General features: G+C 35.9%; 1 protein-coding gene across 1 annotated transcript in view; it reads right to left on the bottom strand.

Moving 5' to 3' along the window:
* The window catches only part of Trpm (transient receptor potential cation channel, subfamily M), a 410993-nt gene that overhangs the window by 121985 nt on the left and 264533 nt on the right, over nt 1-24475 (bottom strand). Inside the window, 2 exon segments of the mRNA XM_090403483.1 lie at nt 5444-5641; nt 14400-14628. Of these exon segments, the coding sequence (XP_090259609.1) occupies nt 5444-5641; nt 14400-14628 (427 nt within the window).

Genomic DNA, 24475 nt, shown 5'->3' with positions numbered 1-24475 from the left:
GTAGTGTTTGGAGGGAGAAACATGACCTTGATCTTGGAGTGAAGATAACCGATGTAAGGTGGATGACCTGCAGCATTATCTAAAATTAATAAAATTATATTTTCTGCATTTTCTTTCACACAGTAGCTTTCCATTTCACTCACTGATTAAGGCATCCCCGAACAATTTTTGAGTCATCCACAACTTCTTACTGCTCTGATAATGAACTGGAAGAGTATGCTTTCAAATGTTTTTGAAGGCTTGTGGATTCTCACTGTGCCATATCACAAATGGTTTCAGTTTATATCCAGCCACATTATCCCCTAACAGAATCATAATATGGTCTTTAAGAGCTTTGAAACCAGATTTTAGCTTTTCGTGGATGAATGCCTGCTCGGACATTTTTTTCCAAAACAAAGAGGTCTCATCCATATTAAATATTTGCTGGAGGAAATAATTTTCCCCCATAATAATTTTATCACTTGTCTTTTTCTCCAAATTTTCCAAAAATTTTTTTATATGCTGGTGGGATTCATTTTCTACTTCACTGATGAAATTTCCAGCAAGGACCACTTTTCCATTTCTTAATGTCAGCTGCATGCTCTAACACAGGTGTGGCCAATTTCATTCTATACGAGGACCAATATACGATAAGTGGTAGCATCACGGGCCGCATACTTTTAGACAGAACTTAAATAAAAATAAACTCTGCATTTTTTTCAAGACAATAGTTATATGTATTGAATTACTATATTTGTTTATAGCATTTTGGTAGCATTTTGAGCCCACTCCTTTTTTCCATCTACTTAAATGACTTAGATAAAAATATAAATAAAGAAACAAAGATAGCTATGTTTGCTGATGATTTGGTCCTATTCTCAGCTCACAACAACCTAGAAACAGCAGAAGGTTACTTAAACAAAGCCATTGAAAGTTTAGCTGCATATTGTGAAAACCAAAAAATCAAAATTAACCCTACTAAATCAGAAATCTGTGTTTTTACTATTAATAAACACCTCAGAAAGTGGAGACCAAAGATTAAGCTAAACAGTCAACTAATTACATTTAATGAAAGCCCCAAATACCTTGGAGTTACTCTGGATCCATTGCTAAGCTTCAATAAACATATCAACAATGTTGCAGTCAGAGCAAAAAGATATCATGAAAAGTATCTCAGGTAAAGAGTGGGGAGCCGATGCTAAAACCTTAAAAGTCACATATACCTCTATTATCCGTCCCATAATGGAATACGCTTCACCTATCTGGATACAAACATCACAAATCAGTTTAGACAAGCTTAAAAAATTCAGAAAAATGCAGCTAAAATCATATGTGGACTAAGGAATACAACTCCTGGAAAAAGAGCTGAATTCGAATCCAGCCTTGTTCCTTTAAAAATTAGGTGGCAAGAAAATCTTACCAAATTTGTAGAAAAAAGAGCCAACCTCGCACATCATAGAACAAGTGAATTTTTTAAAAACTGGAAACCAACAAACAGAATAAAGAAAAAATCAACAATGCATGAAATCATAGAAAATAAAATTCCCTTGGATTGTCCATATAAAATAGCGACTACCCAGCATTTCCTTCAAATCAAGACAGGAAAAATATAGTTATCAACTCTGAAATAGGGAAACATGAGAAAAAAAGCCTAGAAAACCCTGAAATCTTGAGATCATTAGCCCTTTCAAAAATAATGGAATATGGACCTGACTCAATAAAGATCTACAGATGGCTCCAAAAATCCAAATGGCAATTCTGGGAGTGGCATACTCATCTATGGCTCTCATAATATAGAACTAAAAACAACTAACAGTATTGGATGCAACTCATACCATGCAGAATTAATAGCCATTAACACAGCACTGCAATATTGAACAAACAAAATCCAAAGGAGTTTATATTTTTCACAGATTCCTTAGCAGCCCTTCAAGCTATTAAGAACTGCTACACCAGACATCAAGAAATACTTAGAGACATAGCAAAATACATAAACAAACTACATAAGGATTCCGAAATAATCTTCCAATAGATCCCATCCCATGTGGGATTAAAGGGAAATGAAACTGCAAATGAAGTAGCAAAAATGGCCGCAACATCAAGTGATACACACATTTCGATCTTTTTAAAACCACCCAAAAAGAAAACATAAAAAGAACAATTCTTCAGGACTTGACTCACCACTGGTACTCAGCAGAAAATCCAGGAGCTACCATCAACTCCAAGTTTAATCGCAGTGCCACTACCATGATCTCTCGCTTCAAGACCGGCCACACAAGACCAATAAATTTTAGCAATGGAATAAAAGTCTTTACCACCTGCAAAATCTGTAATATCGAGGAAGCATCACCAATGCATTTGCTAAACTGTATGAATATTTCCATAATATTCATACAGGTTCATGTATTTTATACAGCACCAGTAAAGGTGCTGTATAAAATACATGAACTTGACCTCTATGATTTGGTGTAATAATACCATGGGATAATTTTAAAAAAATAATAATAAAATTAAAAAAAAAAACTATATTTGTTAAATCATTTTACTACTGGGAGAACAATATAAAATACTTGATTGATTTAAATATAAGTTGTTAAATTAAATTTAATTACATATTTCTGGTTTTTTTACATGTAACACAACTTAATGAGAACACTGTGAGGTGCATAGAAATCTACCACTCCCAATACTACAACTCGCACAGACAAGCAGTAGATTTTATAAACTGAGTAATCTTTTTAAAGTAATTTTGATTCCGTGTTGAGAATATAAATTGTTTCTGCCATCAGAAATAATGAATATAACTAGTATATCAATTAGAAAATCTGTCGAAACTAATAGCTAAATTGATAATACATATAATTTAATATAGTTTTTATCCTGCCATGGGCCTGCTGTTGGCCACCTATGCTCTAACATATCAAAAAATTCCTCCACCTCTTCTGCAGTTTACCTGTAAAAGCAGCTCAACTTTAATTTTTTTTAAAACTTTCTTATAAATTGCACTTTTCAATGTGACATTCATTTTCATTTAAGTTTCATTTTCCATTTCTCCATTTTGAAGTTTGCCCACATAACTTGACTTGATATTGCCTTCCAATCAATCATGTTTCATTCTTTCCAAACATTTTTGAATAAATTGGATCTATCAAGATACAAGGTTATTATGCTAACCTCAAGCCCTCCCAACATAAAGGTAAAGAGAATGAAAGGTCATTCTCTTTACCTTTCCTTTAGTGTTACACAGTGATCAGCATTCATTTTACACAAATTATGGACTCTACAACTATGTTATAAATAATTATTTTAGTTTCCCAACGTTTTGACCTTCGTGTTAAGGTCATCATCTGGAGTATACACACACACACATATATATATATATACAGAGACAAGCTAAATTACATTTCACACAGTATGCTGAAGAGATGATGATTTCATCAACAGCTATTTTACTTGCCTGACCTCTAGTGAAAATAAAATAAAATTACAATAAATAAATGAAATAAAATAAAATAACTGCATCAAAGCTATATTCTGTTTAAGACAACATCAGAGAAACATTTTTTCATATAGATAGTTTTGTTACAGTAAAAATGATGTCCTTATTTAACATGACAATTGTTGTATTAGATTTAAGATTCTGCATTACGTAATATAGGAGGGGGAATGACCAAGAAACTAGCGTAAACAGTCAAGGAATTGATAGGTCATTCGCCCCTCCTATATTAAAAACACACAATACTTTGTAAACAAAATCAAAGACATCACACTGGAAAAAGATGATTTGCTAGTCAGTTTTGATATCTCCCCTCTTCGCAAATGTCCCAATCAATGACACAATTCTTCTATTACAGGACAAATTCCCTCCCTGATATCACAGCGCTCTTTGTGCATGTACTACGTTCTAGCTGTTTGGTGTGGCAAAACACTTTCTACCTACAAAAAGAAGGCACACAGCCATGGGCTCACCATTATCCCCCCCCCCCATTGCTAACTTTTACATGGAACATTTTGAGCAATGTGCTCTAGATTTCTCTCCATTCAAACCCAAAGTCTGGCTTAGATATGTTGACGATGTTTTCGCTATCTGGCCCCATGGCAGCCAGACATTAGACACTTTCCTCAGCCACCTAAACAAACAACACAAATGAATGCAATTCACAACTGAGATTGAAAAGCAAGACACACTTCTGTTTCTAGATACACTTCTCACATGTCTTCCTTAGGGCAGTCTTTCCTTCACTGTTTACTGGAAACCGACACATACTGGCCAATGTATATAAATAAACTCCTACCACCACCCAGCACAAAAACTAGGGGTCATTATTACACTAAAAAACAGGGAATTGAAAATTTGCTCCAATAAACAAGCACTTAAAGATGAATTAAAAGTTAACAGCAATACCTTCCTAAAAATTGGTTACAGCCAAAATACTGTCAACAAAATTCTGTACGCACTCACTTAAAAACATAAATAAACTAGACTACAATAAAACTGTAACCATTCCATACATTAAAGGGATATCAGACAAAATAAACAGAATATTACAGAAATAAAACCTTAAAGTCACCTTTAAACCTCTTGCAAAATTAAAGAACCTACTCAACTCATCCAAGGATCCACTCCCTCTGCTGGCCCACCCTGGAGTATACCATATTCATTGCAACTGTAATTTGCCGTATATACGGGAAACAGGACGCACAATTCCTATTGAAAAAAGGAACATAAACGACACAGTAAACATAATAACTATGGTCAAGATGGTCTTTCTGATCATGCCCTGAACATAGAATTAGGACATCATTTTTACTGTAACAAAACTATCTATAAGAAAGAATGTTTCTCTGATGTTGTCTTAAACAGAATATAGCTTTGGTGTACTTATTTTATTTTATTTCATTTATTTATCGTAATTTTATTTTATTTTCACTAGAGGTCACGCCAGTAAAATAGCCGTTGATCAAATCATTGTCTCTTCAACATACTGTGTGAAATGTAATTTAGCTTGTCTCTGTATATATATATATATATATATGTATGTATGTATGTATACTCCAGATGATAACCTTAATATGAAGGTCAAAATGTTGGGAAATTAAAATAATTATTTATAACATGGTTGAAGAGTCCATAATTTTTGTAAAATGAGTCATTCTCTTTGCCTTATATCCCAGCTTTCATTTCTCTATGACAATTTGAGTTACTTCCATATTTATTCAAATACACTTTCTATAGTATACTATTCCTTTTTTCTCATAAATCTATATCTTCCTATCAATGATTGTTCACTTAGCTATTCTCTATGATACCAAGATAATAATAATAAGAAGAAAAATTATATTAATAATAATATTAATCTTGCAACTATTTAAAATATGTTACATACTAAGAGGCTATATTCATTTTGAACAATGGAAACAAAATCTGTTATGCATTTTTCTTTCTTACACTTTCATACCTTACCTGGTTTGTAAAATTATCACCAAGTGGATATTTATCAGGGATTATGCTATTTCGGTAACGAGTAATTGCCCGTTCTTCATCCTGTTCTGCTAATTCAAGAATATGTTCTTCTTCAGTTTGAGGCATTAGTTGCAATTCTTTTTTAGATTTAAATTCCAAGGTTAGAATTGTTGGTGGAAAAACAAGCCCAAGTATCACCTGAAATGAGGAAATAATTTTCAGTAATTGATATATAGTTCATGCAGAAAATTATATTTAAATCAAATAAATGAAAAGCACTGTCTGTTTTGAAGCTAATTATCTGATCAAACAATACAAATATTTTATATATAATAAGACATATTCACAGTGAAGTTATAGAATTAGTTTAATATTACTTAAATAATGGCAGAAACAGTTCAAAATGAATAATTCACTATGGCCATAATATTACTATTATTATTATTACTTGACATCTCCAGGGAGTCCAAAGACTCATCGAGGGAGGGCACCTACTCTACAATTCTCCGTCTCCACCCCTCAATCTACCAACTACAAAGAACTGCAACTACACCAACGCCATCTACTGTCTACCACCATGGCATTCAATATGGCTATGAAACCAGATTTGAATTATAGAATGATAACTCAAATTGTTTAACAATTACTGGACAAGTGCTACATGCCATGTGATATACAACTATTAGAATCTGTTTAACTGAGAAGAGATCTCGTGTATAAAATAGTGACCAAGTACCAAGGAAGCAAGGTTAACATGGTTACAACTTAAAAGCAAGCATTTTAACAACATATTTTTTAATAAACAGTGGTGCTATTGTTGCTGCTGTTGTAGTATATTTTAATTTCAGAACATCTTTCTTGGCTAACACTGTTTTAATTCACGAGAATCTACATTCTCAACAATTTAAGCAATGATGTCAGCCATTTAGCTCCTTGCAAATTGCAGCCAACCTCCTGTTTCATGTGTGATTAATTTATTTTTTATGATGTACCACTAATTTTTAGAGATTAAGTAGGAAAACAATCAATGAATGACTGGTCAGAATCAGCTGAACAAAGAATGTAATTTATACTAGCGTCTGTAGCATCTTATTATTATAATTATCCCCAGACACCCATGGAGTCGATTCATTGTGGAAGGTCCCCACATCATAGACACAGCTCATCATACCATACCTTAAATACTTTCACATTCTTGGCATACACCACACTCTTTGATAATGCATTCCAATCATTCACCACTCTCCATGCAAAAAACCTGCTTCTCATCTTCTGCTCACACCCTCCTAATACAGCTTCCAGAGGATGACCTCTTATTCTATCCCCCTTCCATCTCCCACCATTTTAGGAAAAACACATTTCTAAGTTAATCCTAAAACAACCTCTTACCCACTTATATGTCTATCATATTATCCCTCCTCCATCTATTCACTAGACTCTGTAAATTGCACCTTCTTAACCTTCATACTCAACATTCTAGAGTATGTAGATTAGTCAATCACCAGACCTTTTCCAACATCTCTTCATTCTTTAGAAAACCAGGTGACCAAATCTGTGCACGCTAGTCCATATGTGGCCTATTCAAGGCCTTATATAATAGAACTAGAATCTCCTTACTTCTACAAGTCAACGTCCTCTGCATCATTGTCAGATTCACTGTGTTGTCCTCACAATTTTGGCAGTGTATCCTCTAAATTTTAGATCCCTATCCACCATCACCCCAAGATCTCTTATTTCCTCCACCTCCTCCAATACATCTCCACTTGTTTTCCAATTTTTAAAACCTTATACTTTACAATGTTGAGCTGGCATCCCCACTCTCATTAAATCTTGTCCTATAAACTTCTTTCTTGTCATTTCCTTACCATGCAGTAACCATGCAGTACTCTGTCCCAGGCCACAAGATCATCTACAATGTACCTTAAACATTGATCTTCATACTATCCTTCAATGGGACAAGGATAACCTGGTCATGTCCAATGCAACCAAAACACAGTCTTGCATTTTCTTGTGCAAAAGAGATCTTAGTTCACCTACCCTTACCCTCTTTAACACTCAAATCATCACGCAAGATCAGATCCCTCTGCTTGGACTAACATTTACCTGCAGTCTGTCCTGGCATAAACACATCGCATGAATAGTCTTTTCACATTCCAAAAAACTAGACATTCTCTTTCATTCAAAATGCTATTTTACACTCAACCATCTCCCAACTATATACAATCCCAAATCCAATCATGTTTAGAATACTGCTCACATGTTTTGGGTGGTGCACCTAAAACTTCCATTAAAATTCTTGATGCTGTCCAGAGGTGAGCAATTAGGCTTATTGACAATCTTTCTCACAGATGCAGTGTTTCAGCACTGTCTATTCTACAGATACTTCCATTGTCACTGGTCCAATGAATTGGCAATTATTATTCCTTCACTTTCAGTTGCACCTGTTAATACAAAAGTAGGTGCTGCTCAGCATCCCTTTACTGTGCAACTGCAAACACACCAAACCTACTTCTCCTCTTCCTCTTTTATTCCATCTACCTCTGTCCTTTGGAATGGCCTTCCTCATGAAGCATTCCAAAATAATTACAACTTGCATCTCTTAAAAAAAAATCAATAAACTTCTATCTTTGCCCTCATTTGCACCCCACACATGGTAATGATGTGCTTATAGGTCTCTTGACTTCTCGTGTATGGGATCAATATTAAAAAAAAAACAAAAAACTGCAGAGACAGTCAATCAATGCCACAAACTCATTCCTTTTTTTCCCCTAATGTCCCTGTCATCTGCATACAGAAAAACCAGTGCACTGGCAGTATTTATATAGTTATTATTACCCCTCTACAATATATGTACATCCTCTCATTTCTCAAGGCACTATCTCCACATGAGGTATCCTTCTATGTTCCAGCTTTGCAATTCTAGTTTCCCTGCTTTAACACACTCATTAGCCAGAAAACAAGTCTCTTCAAATGCCTTCTATGGTGGAATGTAATCCTTCTCCTTCATACAGAGCCCTTCCATCCTCAAATGTACTCTATGTATGCATATGTTCTATACTTCTCTTCCAACATGCTCTCACTATCATCTTATTCATTATCACTGCTCTTTTCCTCCACTCTACATTATCATACTGAGGGAACATGTTCACTATCTTCTCTCTGATGCATTTTTCTGATGCTTTAAATCTCTTGCTACATGATTCATGCTCCCTTTTAGGTCATTCATGTCAATCATCACTATCATCTCTACCTTTTCACATCACTTCATCAACAACACCATGCTCTCTATCACTGCTCTCAGCAAGCACTCTACTCTGCACACCGTGAATCATCAAATCTCTGGACATGACACTCTGAACAGCCTCATCCGTTCTTCTCTCTCTCTGGTATCCATGAGCCTTTCTGCTTCCAATCTCTCCCTTCCAATTTCTCTCCTTTCTCTCAATTCTGTATCTTTCCCATACACAGTCTCTCTCTCTCTCTCTCTCTTGACTTTCTCCAGTTTCCATGCTTTTCCTGTCTCTCCCTTGTTCTCTCACACCTACTCTTGTTCTTCACAAACTAGTTAACCTCTTTAGTCTCTTAATCTGTTCATTCACCCTCCTCCACTTAACTAGCATGCCTTCCACCATCTCCTTTCTCAGCAGTTTCATTTCTTCTCCACGCATCCTGATTTTCTTATCACATTCTCTTACACAATCATGGCCATTAAATAATACATTTCCCTCTGCCATAATGATTATTATTATTATTATTATTATTATTATTCAGGCCTCCATGGAATCAAAAGACTCATTGTGGGAGGTCCTTCCTAAGAAACACAAAGCCTATCAAGACTCATGTTTGGCCATAGTAAGACAGTTTCCAACTACAAGGGACCTGGTAAATTCCAGGGAGGTCTAGAGGAAGTGGCTGGTCCAATAACTTGGAAACCGAAGTCTTGACTTAGAAGCCAGTGATCTATTGAACAAACTGATGAACCTCATTAAAGGTCAAAATTTTTAGGTGAATTTTCCCATACTGGCCTGGTTGCCCGAGTGATTAGCGTATTCGCTCTCCAGCCAAAAGGCCACAGGTTCGAATCCCGCCATGAGCATGGATCTTTGTGATTGTCTGTGAAAATACTAGTAGTTGTGGTGGGCAGTAGATGGCGTTAGTGACTAGAGTAGGTGCCCTCCCTCAGTGAATCTTTGGACTCCCTGGAGGTGTCAAGTAATAATAATAATAATGTATGACAATATACTCAAACAAAAGGAAGTGTACTGTACACAATGGGATATTAAAGCAATTTGATATACTTCATATAATTTGAAGATACTTTACTGCAAACTTCTGTTTGCTTACACCTGGGTAAAGAATTAAAATAAGGATATAATTTCTTATCAGATATAACTTAACCTACTTATGTATTGGATACATGCACATATCTTTATCTGTGTATTGTTCTCTTATGATGGAAGAGTGACTTAGGCAAAATATATAAAATAATGAATAATCATAATTATTCAAAAGATATATTTCGGTGATTACACCACATTTTTTATTATTCAGTTATACAAAATACTGAAATAATAGTTCCCAACAAGTTTCGTAAATCGTAGGATTTACATCTTCAGGGGATAAATAGTATAACTTAAAGTTTAAACAAGAGAATTAATAAATACAAATCATAACTGTCTGACTATTCATAAAACTCAAATAACAGAATGCAGATATAAAACGTTATTGACGTTGAACAATACTGGACGATGTCACGTGTTCTTGTTCTCGTTCATACAGTCTGAGCTCAGATTGAGGTAGATTTTTTATTAGAGCTGACCACACTTGATGGAGAATTAAACCTTGATTTTTATTGCATTGGGTTGGGTTTTTTAGCATATTAGCAGCTTTTTTAAATTTTCTTATATAACTGTTGTTTTCTATGTATGACATCGTCGTTTTTTGCCAGAGTACATCGTGTCCAGTGGAAGTGGTATGGAAAGCAAGATCCGTTTTTTGGTTCTCTTTTGTATTGTACGTCTTTTTGGTGTTCAGCCATGCGTATTTTTTTAAGTTATACTATTTACCCCCTGAAGATGTAAATCCTACGATTTACGAAACTTGTCGGGAACTATTATTTCAGTATTTTGTATAACTGAATAATAAAAAATGTGGTGTAATCATTGAAATATATCTTTTGAACCAATTAGCCACAGAAGTCTATGCCTGCAATCATAATTATTATTATAATGCATGTTGTCATCTCTAAAATTAACAGTATTGTGAATAATTAAGACAACTGTGCATATATATCTTCTACTTGAATATATCTTATCTCTATGTATTATATGTATTTATATATAATTTAACTGTTTAGAAAAACAGGTTAAATAGTGTTCTTGAAGTAATGTTACTTTATGCAGAAAACTTAAAGAAGTTTGAGAAAGAGCATATCGAATTAGAGGAAGCACACGAGCTATTAACAGAGACTTCTGCACTTCAGAAAAGCAAAGACAGTATCATGAATGCTGATTTAAAGATGTCCTTAAAACCAGTAAATGATATTTGTGGAACAACTAAATCTGTAAGTAGTCTCCAACATGTGCATATTATGTGGTATTTAAAACAGAGACATCGGTTAAAGATATAAAGCTTATGTTCATATACAGGTATTTCAAATTAAAGCACCCCTTATTTAGAGCAATCTATAGAGAGAACCAGGAGACAAAACACCCTGAAACCTGGTGAGTACCCCGACCAGATCATGTTGAAGAGATTTTGACAATTTAAAAATAAAATTGATCAAAAATGAACAATAGGGAAAATGTGATGATGTGAGCAAGAAAAGATAGTGAATTTTCCATACAATGTGACCATAAGGTAATATAAACGAAGAAATGAGACTGAATCTATAGTCATTTAATGTGTTATAGGTGTTGCTTTGCCTGAACATGCCTTGCTTGTGAAGTTCTTCTGTAGGAATGAGGAAATTTCTGTAGTAGCAGCACTTTGCAAGTACAGACACCTAAAGACTTTGCAAAAAGGACCAGTGACACAAAATGTGATGTGAAGCATGGTTCGTTGATTTGCAGAGACAGGCAGTTTTTGAGAGTCCAACCCAGGAAGAGAGTGTAAACCTGAAATTTTGCAAATGACTGAAGATATTGCAGCTGCACTTATGGAGCAGTCAAATGAGAATACTGTAGGTTCATGTAGTGCAAATGTCATAGCAAGACAATTAGATTTGCCATACACAATGATATGAAAAACTTTGCATAAAGCATTGTAGTGCTACCCATATAATCTCAATCACAGCCAAAAGTTGCAAATGGGAGATGGTAGTGTCTAAGAAAATTTTACGTTGTATTTCTGGCACACATGGAGGTGGACAAGGATTGACCTTGGAACATCTTATGGAGTAATAAAGTTCATTTTCATGTTTGTGGAAAGTAAACACTCAAAACTGCCCCATCTTGGCTATGGAGAATCCTTGTGCATTTCAACATGTTCCTTTACATTTGCTAAAGGGCTCTGTATGGACAAGATTTATAATCAATTCATTATTAGACAATTTTTCTTCAAAGAAATCCTTCACACTGGTCCTGTGACCTCCTCAGCCATCACTGTGCATTATCAGGACATGTTAAGCAGTTTATTAATCACACAACTGCTGCAAAGAGGTTGCCCGAACACAGCAGTTTTGATGCAAGATGGAACACCTTCCCACATAGGATGTAAGTTCAACAATTATTGCATTAACATTTCACAGAGGATAGAGTAATTATTCACTAATTTTTTTATCCTATGAATGGCCAGTGTTCACCAGATCTTAATCCCTGTGACTTTTGGCTTAGCTCAAAAGCATGATATATTGAGGCAAAGTTCTTTACCTGGTAAATTTGAAAGATGAAATCACACATCATATGTGAAACCTTTTGACAGATCATCTGTAGACAATGCTGTATGGCAGTATCAGCTATTGGTTCTGTACAAAGTCTGACACATTGAACCTCACCTTCATGGATCACACAGATCTTTCTGGACAGCTCCTTGTATGTCATTACTGTGTGATGTGTTTTTTTGTATCATATTATTTTATGAAATGAGCAAAATAAACATCAAATACTTCATTTGTCATTGACTGAATCATTTCACAAACATATACCATCCGGGTTCACGCCAATGTAATTTTCTCAAATTCACAGTGTCATATTGCCTCCATCAGTCATTTATGAACTAATTTTTTGATTGTCAGTCTCTTCCCTGTGATCTGGTCAGGGCAACCCACTAAGTTTGAAGGCACTTCATCTACTGGCTTCCTCTATACAGAACATATATACAGACCGCTCTGAACAGGGATACTTGAATTTGAAGCACCTTGTATGTAAAGATGCACTAAGAACTAAATATATTTGGCAAGTAGGATTTTAGTAGTCACACCTACCACTAAAAACTACATTTTACCAACAATAAAGTTTTAGATGTGGGTCTAGTTAAATTATTCATCTAAGGGTGTGCTGACAGTGTACTGTTAATGTTTAATAACAAGTGATTATTATAAATGTTCTGTTTTGCAGTTTGCAGAATTGTTTATTAATATTTTTGCCTAATTTGGATGCCCTTTTCTAGATTCTAAACATTTCAAATGGTTTCAAGCCACATGAAATTCATCTCTCACCTAATGACAGTCACAACTATCCATGCCCACTGCAGAATTGAAATCCATGGCCTGTTGGTTGGAGAATAGGTATGCAAACAAGTCACATCCTTAATATGCATCTTTCAAGTTCACTTCATGCTCTAGATGCTACTGGCATCTATAAATTGTCATTCATCTGTTTCTCAAGCCTGAGATTAAAACGCTTATGTCACAAGGCACTTCCCACTGCCTGCATTTGATGCACACTTACACATTCGCACTCTTCACAGGATGTGTGCATGCAATATACTGGGGGATAGTTAATGGGTAAAAAATTCTACCTTCTATAAGTCAGAAATCATGTGGTACTTTTCCACTAGACTAGCTACAATCATTTTTCTCTAGTGACATGCACAGTTGTCAGTCAACATTCACACGGAATTTAAAATTCAAATTTACCAAACAGGATTTTCTTTCATGCCATCACCATTCTCCCCAGAGACTGTGATCTAGCAAGTTCAAAAACACATCACTGCTTCCTACATTCTCTTAAACCATCTACACATACAGAAGGTCCTGTGTTTCTATGTTTTGCAGACTTTCACATGTAGGAGTGATATAAAATTAAAATAAAAACAGCATCTTATCTTCCTATTAAGATATTAGGCCTAATGGTCTGTTATATCTAAGTAATTCTTGGATCCAAGTATATCCAAGTCATATCCAAGTAATTTTATAATGATAATTTATGTTTGTATATGGAAGTTATTTTTCTCTTTCTACCATATATGAATGTCTGCTAATTATGTGCCAGCCATTTTATCCTGTTTGTGCAGGTGAAAACTTAAGTTTCCAGAGGGAGGGGGGGGGGGGGGAGTGAGAGAGAGAGAGAGTATTTGAATATCAATATTGAGAATACATCATATCATAAGAACACACACAATTTACAAACAAAAAATACTGTTGTCAGTGGGTAGATGATATTGATGGTAGTAGTGCCACTGTGTGTAGTTGAAGAATTAAGTAGTAGGGGCGATGATATGATGTGTATAGAATAGAGTGCTCTTAAGTTCGTGAACTCCTTGGTCCAAGAACTCATTACTGGAGGATGGTAATAATAATAATAACATTCAACACATTCACTAAACTCATTTAGATAAAACTAACCTAAATTCATTTGGCTGAAAATGTTTCTGAATGTTTTTTATGTTCTTGACCTGATTCAAAAACAGGTCTTCCCAATTAATAGGCACATCATTTTATGCAAATAAATAAATAAATATGAATTTCATACTTTTGGTATATGTTACAATCTTTGTATTATTCTTCCACTTTTACCTTCAAATTTGTTTTCTTTCTTGTTCTCAATCCTCCCATCCAGAGATCAGAAATTAACATTTGAGAAGCAATGTGAGCAAGAAAAGCACTATGTTTGGCTTCAACAGCTAATCCTAAGCATGTCTGTTTGCTCCAGTTCTGTAATTCATATGTTAGCAACTGAAACGTGAGATCATCATCAGTACGATAACAGTAGTCCAATAATTCCAGGGCAAGGGTTTCAAATTCCCTGCAAATATGAAAAATACAAAAATGTGAATAAGTCAATGTTAGTAAAATTGAATATGAATTCTGCATGAATGTAGAAATTTAAAATTCTGTAAAGTACAAAAAAGAACACTGACAATAAAAAAATATATAATATGCATAAGAAAATTATTATTTTAAAAGATTAATCGCTTGTATGTGAAGCTGAATGTATATACAGAATATTGTAATACTGTCTGGACATTAATCACAGTTTAAAGAATTTGAAATTATGCAGCAATATCTCATGATAAAGAAGTCAACAAACATTAAATACAGCCTAATCTCACCATATTTATTAATCTTACTACTTCACTCAAACTGTATAAAAGTTTCACAGAGGTAAAGCAAACATTAAAGAGCATTTACCCAAACTATCAACAAAACATTAATTTTAGACTGCTACATTAAAATAACCACTGCACTTATTAACTATCCTCAACCATTATGACAGACAGACAGATTGCTATTAGATTTTTAAATATGCTCTATTGTAGCATAAGTCTCTCAGATCAACTGCTTCATCAAGGCTTTCCATGCATCATGAAGTTTCATTCCGTGGTAATAATTATTAACACAAGACCTCCATGGGGTCAAAGACTCACAGTGAGAGGTACACACTCTTACACACCCTTTAAACTCCTTCCATGTATCCACATTCACCATAATATTAGCATTCTACTCACCAATCCCTCTCCATGTATGGAATTAATCCTTATGCCTATGCTAATACTCTGTTTATATAGCTTCCAGGAATGTCCCTTCACATCCCCTCCCCCCTTCTATGAAAAATTTCTTTTACAATAACCTAGTAACAACTGTTTACTAACTTAATGTCTCAATCACATTCCTCTCTTCCTCTTATTCATAAGGCTTTGCAAACTGCATCACCTTAATCTGTCTTCACATCTCACAGACCAGTTATCAACTTAGTCAGTCTTTTCTGAACCCTTTCCAATATATCTTCATCATCATCATCATGAAAACCAGAGGACCAAATCTCTTTATTTCTGCATGTTAAGGTCCTCAGCATCATTGCCATAATCTGATACGATGTTTTCACAACTTGTGCAGTATGACCTCTAAACTTCAGATCCTTGTCCACTAACACTCCAAGATCTCTTGCCTCATCAATTTACGACAAAATTTTCCAACCAAGTGTATACTTTACATTCCATTGTTGCCTACCAAATTTCAGAACTATACACTTTGCAACATTAAACTAACAGTTCCATATTGTTGCCCACTGACACAATCTATCCAAGTTGTCCTGTAAGGTCACAACTTCTGCTTGGTTCAGAATCACACTTCCAAAAATTCATTCATTTTTGCATCATCTACAAACAGCTGTAGTATCACCAGTTAAATCCATCCAAATATCACTAATATACAAGTTAAATAATGGTCCAAAAACAGACTCCTGTGACACATCACTAGTGACTTCACTCTTCTGGGATACTGTACCCACATACACAACTTGCTAATAACTATCTGAGAGCTATTCACCTATCCAACCCACTAGTCTGTCATCCAATCCCATCTGCTTCAGTTTAGGGACCAACTTGTAGTGTGGCAATCTATCAAAAAGCCATTGCAAAATCTAAGTATACCACTGTATATGCATCCCTTGTCCAATACATTCGGCACCTTGTTATAGTATATAAGCAAGTGTAAAACACAACTTCCCTTTAAGAAACACATGCTGACCATCACAGCGAATACCACTGTTATAAGCAAACTTTTGTACCCAAGCTTTCACCAACCTCTACAATACCTAACCTAGAATTCCAAATCTACAGATCAGCTTGTAATTTGTTGCCTTAGTCTTAGTCTTACCTTCATTCCACTCCTTTGGGACCTGTGCTGTTGTAACTCTCTTGTTAAACAGGTTGACCAAAGCTGATTCTAATACCCTGGAATATTCCCTTAAGACATGTGGTGATATGTCATCAAGTCCCACTGCCTTATTGACATCTAGCTTACTTAATGCCTCATATACCTCTTGCTCATTCACCTAAGTCTTTCTCATTTCATTCTCTGCAGTGGAGGTTCAGTTTTCACTCTGAGGATGAAACACTCTGCTGCTCACTGAATACGTTGACTATGTCCTCCTCTTCTGCAGCAGTTACCAATCTCCCACTTTTATCTATTAATATCAATATGACATAATCATTCTCTTTTTACTTGCCATATTGAAAAACCTCCAAAGGGTTTTACTTGGTCTGATTTGCTAATTTCTGCTCATACTATACTTTTGCTGTTCTTATCAACTGAGTCAACTCTTATCAACTCCTGGCTTGATCTTTATACTCTTCATGTATCTGATTATTACAATTATTCATCTTGTACAGCCTCCAAAGAACCTTCTTCTTCCTCCAGATTTCATGCTTAAACCCACCATTCATTCATTCATTCACTTTACCCCTACCTTATTCAACCTTTTGGCCTTTGATGCTGTTATGTGTTTCTTTGTTGGTTCCCAAACAGCATTTATTTCCTTACCACTCAACTAACTCCTCATTCCATGCTACGTTTCAAGCTGTCTCTTAAGCTTCTCATAATCATCAGCCTTGTAATTATAAATATATCCTTTCCTCACAGAAGTCTCATATGGCTAACCACAAACCAGGTGAACACTTAGGGAAGTGCAAAAAACCCAATCATAATCACATCCTCTGAAATAATCATATCTAAAACTCTCGAATCTTGCATATCCTCCATTACATACAGTAGAATATAGTTGTCTCTTAAGAAATTAATTTTTCTTATTTCCCTGCTACCACTTTACTGCAATCTATACTGTCATAATTAAAATCACCTATAATAATCACTCTTCCCTTGTTCACTAACCTAAGTTACTTATACATTTCTTCATCACCACCATCCACATTCCCTGGTCTATAGCAATATTCAACAAATCTCTTTCTGACAACCTCCACCTAACACCATATTGCTTCAAAACCACTGCCACTTACCCTCTTCCATGTCTACCTTAGGTGGAAATAATTACCCTGCTATCATCAGTAGCACTCCCCCCTCCCATCTTGTGCTTTCTATTCTCAAAAATCACTGTACCCATGCATTTCTATACCCATCAGGTTATCATCCTCATTCAATCATGTTTCACTTATTCCAATGATTTTTGAGTCAATAAACTCAATAAATAAAATAATGTAATTTCCCTTACTTCTTCCCTTACAACTGTATTCTACTGGGATATCACTAGTGTGTGGGAAATTGTGAAAGAATATTTGTTATCAGCAATGGTAAGTTGTATACCATGAGTGAAGAAGAGGACGCAATTTGGAGTAAAGTGGATGACAAACAATATTAAACAGGAATTGCATGCGAAAAAGAGGCTATGGAAGAGATATAAGGAGACAGGTGAAGAGAAGATGCATGAGGAATATAAGACACAGGCCAGAAGAGTGACTAGTGTGGTAAGGAAAGCGAAACTGGAATATGAGAGGAGATTGGCCCTAAGATCCAACAAGAAAATCCTAGGGAATTTTTTAGCTATGTGGCCAGTAGGAGGAGAAATGTGGAAGAATGATATTGTGGGATAAAAATGGGAATAGAGTGACTGATGCAGAGGACATAGTGGAATTGTTCAATGAACACTTTATTGGAGTATTTCATCCTAGAGGAGTCAGTTTTAATGCTAGAGGGATAGGACTGGTTCGAGGTCTGGAGGTACAGGAGGAGGGTGTGTTTCAGATACTGAGTATTCTGGATGTCAGTAAAGCTGTGAGACTGGATGGTATTTCACCACGAGGTTTGAGAGAATGTGCTAGGGAATTGACAGTGCCTTTAACGTGGCTTTTCAATGAAAGTCTGGCTTTGGCAAAGGTCCCCAGGGAATGGAAGGAAGGTAAGATAGTGCCATTGCATAAGGGTGGTAACAGACTGGAAGTGTCTAATTATAGGCCAGTTTGTGTGTTGTCATCACTAATTGTTAAGATCTTGGAGAAAGTAGTGAGGGACTGTATATGGTATTGGGCAGATGAGGGTAATATTATCTGTGAGAGTCAGCATGGATTTACAAAGGGGCGCTCTTGTTTTAGCAATATGCTAGCCTTTTATAATAAAGTTACAAGAACATTAGATGAGGGAAAGGCATATACTGCAATTTTCTTAGACTTGGCGAAGGCATTTGACAGGGTGCCACATGATAAGCTGATATTTAAGTTGCAGCACATGGGTCTGGATGTCAGATTGGTCAACTGGATTCAGGATTGGCTGTCTGATAGGTATCAAAGAGTTGTGTATGGTGGAGCAGTTTCCAGGAGGCAGAGGGTTACAAGTGGGGTTCCACAGGGCTCAGTACTAGGACCTATATTGTTTAACCTTTATATCAATGACATAGCCAGTGGATTGCAGGGGGATATTCAGTTGTTTGCAGATGTTGCGAAGCTGGGAAGGATTATTAGTAATAGTGCAGATGTGGTAGCCTTGCAAGAGGATTTAAATAAACCTTTCTTTTAGGCTTGCACGGTGATCCGAATGCATTTTTGGAAATTATGGAGACAACTACCGTGTTTGAATAAAAACTTTAGTTTAATATTACTAAAATTTTACAATTCGACGTTTCGACCTTTATGTCAAGGTCATCTTCTGGAGCGTACAAATATACACAAGAAACAAGCTATACTACAATCATACTGGTTCGATAAAGACACTGACTAACCGCTACCACAATTGTTGGCCTGACCTCTGGTGAAAAAAAAAAAAAAAAAAAACAGGACGGACAATCTCTATACGCAAGAAAGAACACATTAGACACATTAAATATAACCATTATGGTGAAGTAGGCCTCTCAGACCATGCACTTAACACCTTACACCAAATCAACTGGAAAAGCACCTGCTCCTTACACCGCACAAAAACATGGTACGAAAGAAAATTTAAAGAATCCTGCGAAATCCTGATAAACCACCCAAATATCAACAATCAAGATGGTATGAAAATTCCAAGGATCTGGATGGCACACATTCAGCCAACCTAATATGAAAGATTCAATATAAGTCAGGACTCTAGCCAACCCGCTAGTATTAGAAACCATTCTACTCCAACTGGCTGGAATGATGTTAATATATGTATATAGTAGACAACACAAATAATAGGACTCTAGCGTTGATGTATAATTTTATTTTTTTATTTTTTTTTCACCAGAGGTCAGGCCAACAATTGTGGTAGCGGTTAGTCAGTGTCTTTAATGAACCAGTATATGCTCCAGAAGATGACCTTGACATAAAGGTCGAAACGTCGAATTGTAAAATTTTAGTAATATTAAACTAAAGTTTTTATTCAAACACGGTAGTTGTCTCCATAATTTCCAAAAATGCATTCGGATCACCGGTATGATATGATGGTATGATAGACTTTGTGTTTCTCAGGATTTAAATAAGCTAGATAGATGGGCAAATCAAATGAATGGGGGTGTCAGTTTAATGCAGCAAAATGTAAGGTCTTGAGGTTTGGGAAACATCGATGGGATGCTGCATACTCTATGGGAGGAGTTATACTGGAGGAAGTAGGGGAGACAAGAGATCTGGGGTCGATGATTGATAGTAACCTGAAGTTTAGGGGACATATTGCAAAGGTGGTGAAGGTAACACAGAGGATTGCTGCTATTATGAGAAGGACACTGACCTGCAGAGATAAGAGGGTTATCATTCCGTTGTATAAGTCTCTGATCAGACTACACTTGGACTATTATTCTCAGATTTGGTTTTGAAGGGGATAAATTAACTGTGGAAAGGATACAAAGACGGATGACAAAGATGGTTTCAGGACTGTACAAGGATAGTTATGAGTATCGGCTGAGAGAATGTGGACTGCAGAGTTTGGTGGATAGAAGAAGGAGAGGTGATATAATTGAGACTTTTAAACTGTTGAGAGGTGGTTACAGGGTTGACACTGGGGAGTTCTTTCGCTTGGTTGAACAGCGGGAACGAGTGATGACAAGAGGCCATCCCTGGAAGTTACGAAAGGAAACTGTGAGCAAGAGGGTAAGGAGTGGTTTCTTTGTGTGGAGGGTGGTTGAGCCGTGGAATGCATTGCCTGATGGAGTGGTGGGAGTGAGAACGGTCAGTGAGTTTAAAGAGTGGTATGATAGACTTTGTGTTTCTCAGGGGGGGGGGGACCTCCCCTTGATGAGTCTTGACAGACTTTATGTCTTAGGAAGGACCTCCCTCGATGAGTCTTTTGACTCCTTGGAGGCCTGAATAATAATAATAATAATAATAATAATAATAATAATAATAATAATAATTCTCTTGGCATTTATAAATAAACACAGCAGTTCACTCTTAGGTCTATAACCAGTCCTACCCAAGCCACCTGTTGGTTGTGATTTACCCACCATACCTGCCCTTTCCCAATCATCTTTATCACTGCTTATTCCAGATATATCCTCAGTCTCAACTACTTTCCTCACATCCTGATCCATTCCATTCCTATGCTGATCATTCCTATATACACCTTCACTACTAACTTTTAATATCCACTCGCCCTCTGCTGCATCTCCCTGTCCACTCTGGCTTTCACCATTTCCCTGTTGCTCTTGCATTCCCATTCTCTCTTCATCTCTCACACTATTATTACTATTTCCATTACCAAGCACTAGAGTTTCACCCATTCCACTCTTCTGATCTTTCACTTCACCTCTTACTTCCTCTGATCTCTTGCTTGTATCACTCACTACACTTCCTTCCAGAAACAGTTTCTCCAGTTCACTTACTCTGAAGCCATTCAAATACTGTACATTGCTTTTGTATAAATGTATTCTTCCCTGAAATACACATGACATATCTACAAAATACACTCCCTCCTCCTAAGCTCTGCCAAAATTCAGGATTAAGAATACTGCTGTTTAAGAGATACTTGCATCATAAGAAGTTTCTTCAATTAACACGAAAAACACAAAGGATAAGTAATACTATTTATTTAAGGCCATAATTATTTCAACCTGAATATTACAGGCCATCAGTGGTGACAATAGTTAATTATAAAGTGGAATGAGAACAATGGATTAATTTGAAAAAGTAAGAGCTGAATTCAATGGTGTAACTGAGGAAATACTGCAATATTGATAATTCATTAGCTAGTAAAAGAAAACAGTGAAGTAAAGCCTCAGTGCTTTCTTTAAAGAAGCACTGAAATTTATATCAAAACCAATGAAGTAAGTGTGTTTCAGACAATAGGGTGCTGTGGTCTGTATCTATTCCATGCTGTACCAAGCCAGATTTTACAGATTTACAGTTGATAATGTAAAATTGGTGTTCTTGTGTACTCTTTTCTAGAGCATCTATTTGTTCAAAGTAAGAATGATGAATCACAAGGAACTTGGTGGACACCAGGGAGAGCTTGAGGAGACTGTTTATCTTTTGAAGATAGAAACCACGATAATAATTTGATAGGAAGGAAATTAGCTACTAAATTTTATTTCTTAAGAATTCTGGAAATAGTTCTGAGATGTCAAAAATGTAAGGAATGGAACTTGATGTACTATTTCTTTGTTATTTAGACTAGGATTATAGGAATTGTAAAACTGATTCATAGTCCTTTCTAACAAGCCACTGAGTTTCATATATCATTTGATATTTAAGAATTCCTGCTGTAATAACTGAGGTGGAGAACAAATAGTATGAGCACGTTGCAATAAAGTTTTAATAATTCCAGTCCTCTGTGAAGGATGATGAACTGATTGCTGTTGAATGTAGCATCCAGCGAAAGTAGGCTTTTGATAAATGGAAGTCATTAATTAATCTGCTGGAGAACAAAGGAGTAGAATATCTAAAATAGACAATTTGTTGTTTTTTACCATTCCCATAGTAAATTTAATTTGTGGTTGTAGGTTGTTTATATCTGATATAAAAGTAGTGTAACGTCACTAGCTCCTCTTTAATTATAGTTTATCCCTTTTTCCCTGTTCTGTTATTTTCTTCTTTCTTACTATATTCTACTTTAGTTTTATATCTTAAATTACATGTACCAGAAATCAGTTCCTGACAAATTATTCAGGATCGACTGCGCCAGCCAGTAACTAGTTTCTGATACAACGGTTTACTCTACTCATTTTCTCGACAATTTAATTGAGCATAGGGATCACGTGGTGTGCAGTCGTGGCTCCCCCTTACTACCTTGCATAAAATGTCCCCCACTTACACAGGTCCGAACTTTTCTAAGGGGTAATTCAGTCTCAAACAATAGAACTCACAAGCTTTGATTTAAAAGAATACATTTAATTGAACTAAAAATCATATACAGAAATCATGTAATAACAATATAAAAACAAACTCGTGCATAAATGCTCATGCTATTGTAATAAAATTACTCAATTATTCTAAACGTTAATATCACTCTCACGTATTTCTTATCACACAGGCACATATGATTATATTCCAAGAGCATCAGTTAATCAATCTTATTTCTGTACTTTGCATTAGTATTAAGTGATGCTCTAGTGGTTATGTAAATTTTGGTAATACAATGTTAGCTAGATACACATGATATGTTCACTCAATTTAACAATTACTATCTTAGTTAGAGGATTAAAACTGTTTGCTGTAAAATTTACACAAGTTATAGGCTCAATATAAAGAACAGGGCCTTCACACATTTATCACATATAATGAATCATTTCATAACTGTCCTACTATAGTGTCTCTCTTACACAAAAGTGTAAACTACCACAAAAAAGGTCCTATCACAGACGATTAGTCCAAAAACCGATCATTTAGATGGGTCGAGCAGGGCTATGCTTAAAATTCTCCTCCTCTGGTTCTACAATACTTGTTATATATAAGGTAAAAGATATGCACCTTACCGGCTATTTTCCTTAATGAAGTGGTCCCTTAACTTCAGTTCCGGGTTTTCCTCGGATGTGGCAAGATTCCCTTGTTGCTTGTTGATTCCGCTGTTTATCTCTTTCCTTTCTTCTCGAAGGATCCCCCTTTGCTATCCTCACATTGGCGACAGATTCACCAATGGCTCTGTCTGCTGGTTTCCCGATGTTCCATCAGACGTCTTGTGCACATTGGGTCCCACAGCAACGTGGAAAGTTGCTGGATACCAGGGACATGGAAAGATACCTCAGCCCTCATGGCCTTTGAATAGGAACACAGGAAAAATGCAGGAACAAGAGAGAGCGTTTAAAGTGCGCAGCGCTCCTTATATCTAATCCATGAGCGCCCTCTCTCTCTCTCTCTGCCTTTGTCACTCACTTAGCTATCTCTGATTCATCAGGTACCGATGATGTCATGTTCTTTCCTCGACGCCTCTCTTGACAGAACTGTCACGGCAGGGGTTACTGGATGACTCTACGGGTTTTCTGCTGTGTCACTGTGGACTCTTACACAGTGATCTGTCCTTCCATTGATTGGTTAACATACGATTCTGACTTGTTCAGCATAATTTTCCCATATTGGGCATGATTCTAAAATAGTATTTGGACTACTTTACCACAATATTATTAATAAAGTTGATATACCTTTTGATTACAATTTATTTATTACTTCTTTACTCTTGCTCTTGAGAGTATAAGCATGTTTTTATCATAAGTCACTATTTTCTCATGTTGGGTCTGAAACAAATGGCTGACTAATAGTGGGCCAGTTATTTCCGGCACAACAGTAGCCAATGTGTATTCACTATGGGACCAGATAGCAACAACATTATCTATATAATGAACCCAAAATGAAGGCTGAGGGTGTATGAATGAGGAAAGAATGTTTTCTAAATGTTCTAAATAAAAGTTAGCAAGTGTAGGGGAGAGTGGACTTCCCACTGTAATTCCTTCAACTTGACTGTACACCTTATTCTGACAA

The sequence above is a fragment of the Typopeltis vanoorti genome, chromosome 14 (genome assembly GCF_054136105.1).
Source record: "Typopeltis vanoorti isolate ZY-2024b chromosome 14, IOZ_Tvanoo_1.0, whole genome shotgun sequence".
NCBI lineage: Eukaryota > Metazoa > Arthropoda > Arachnida > Uropygi > Thelyphonidae > Typopeltis > Typopeltis vanoorti.
Note: the sequence above shows the minus strand (reverse complement) of the source record. Positions and strands in the feature narration are given on the sequence as shown.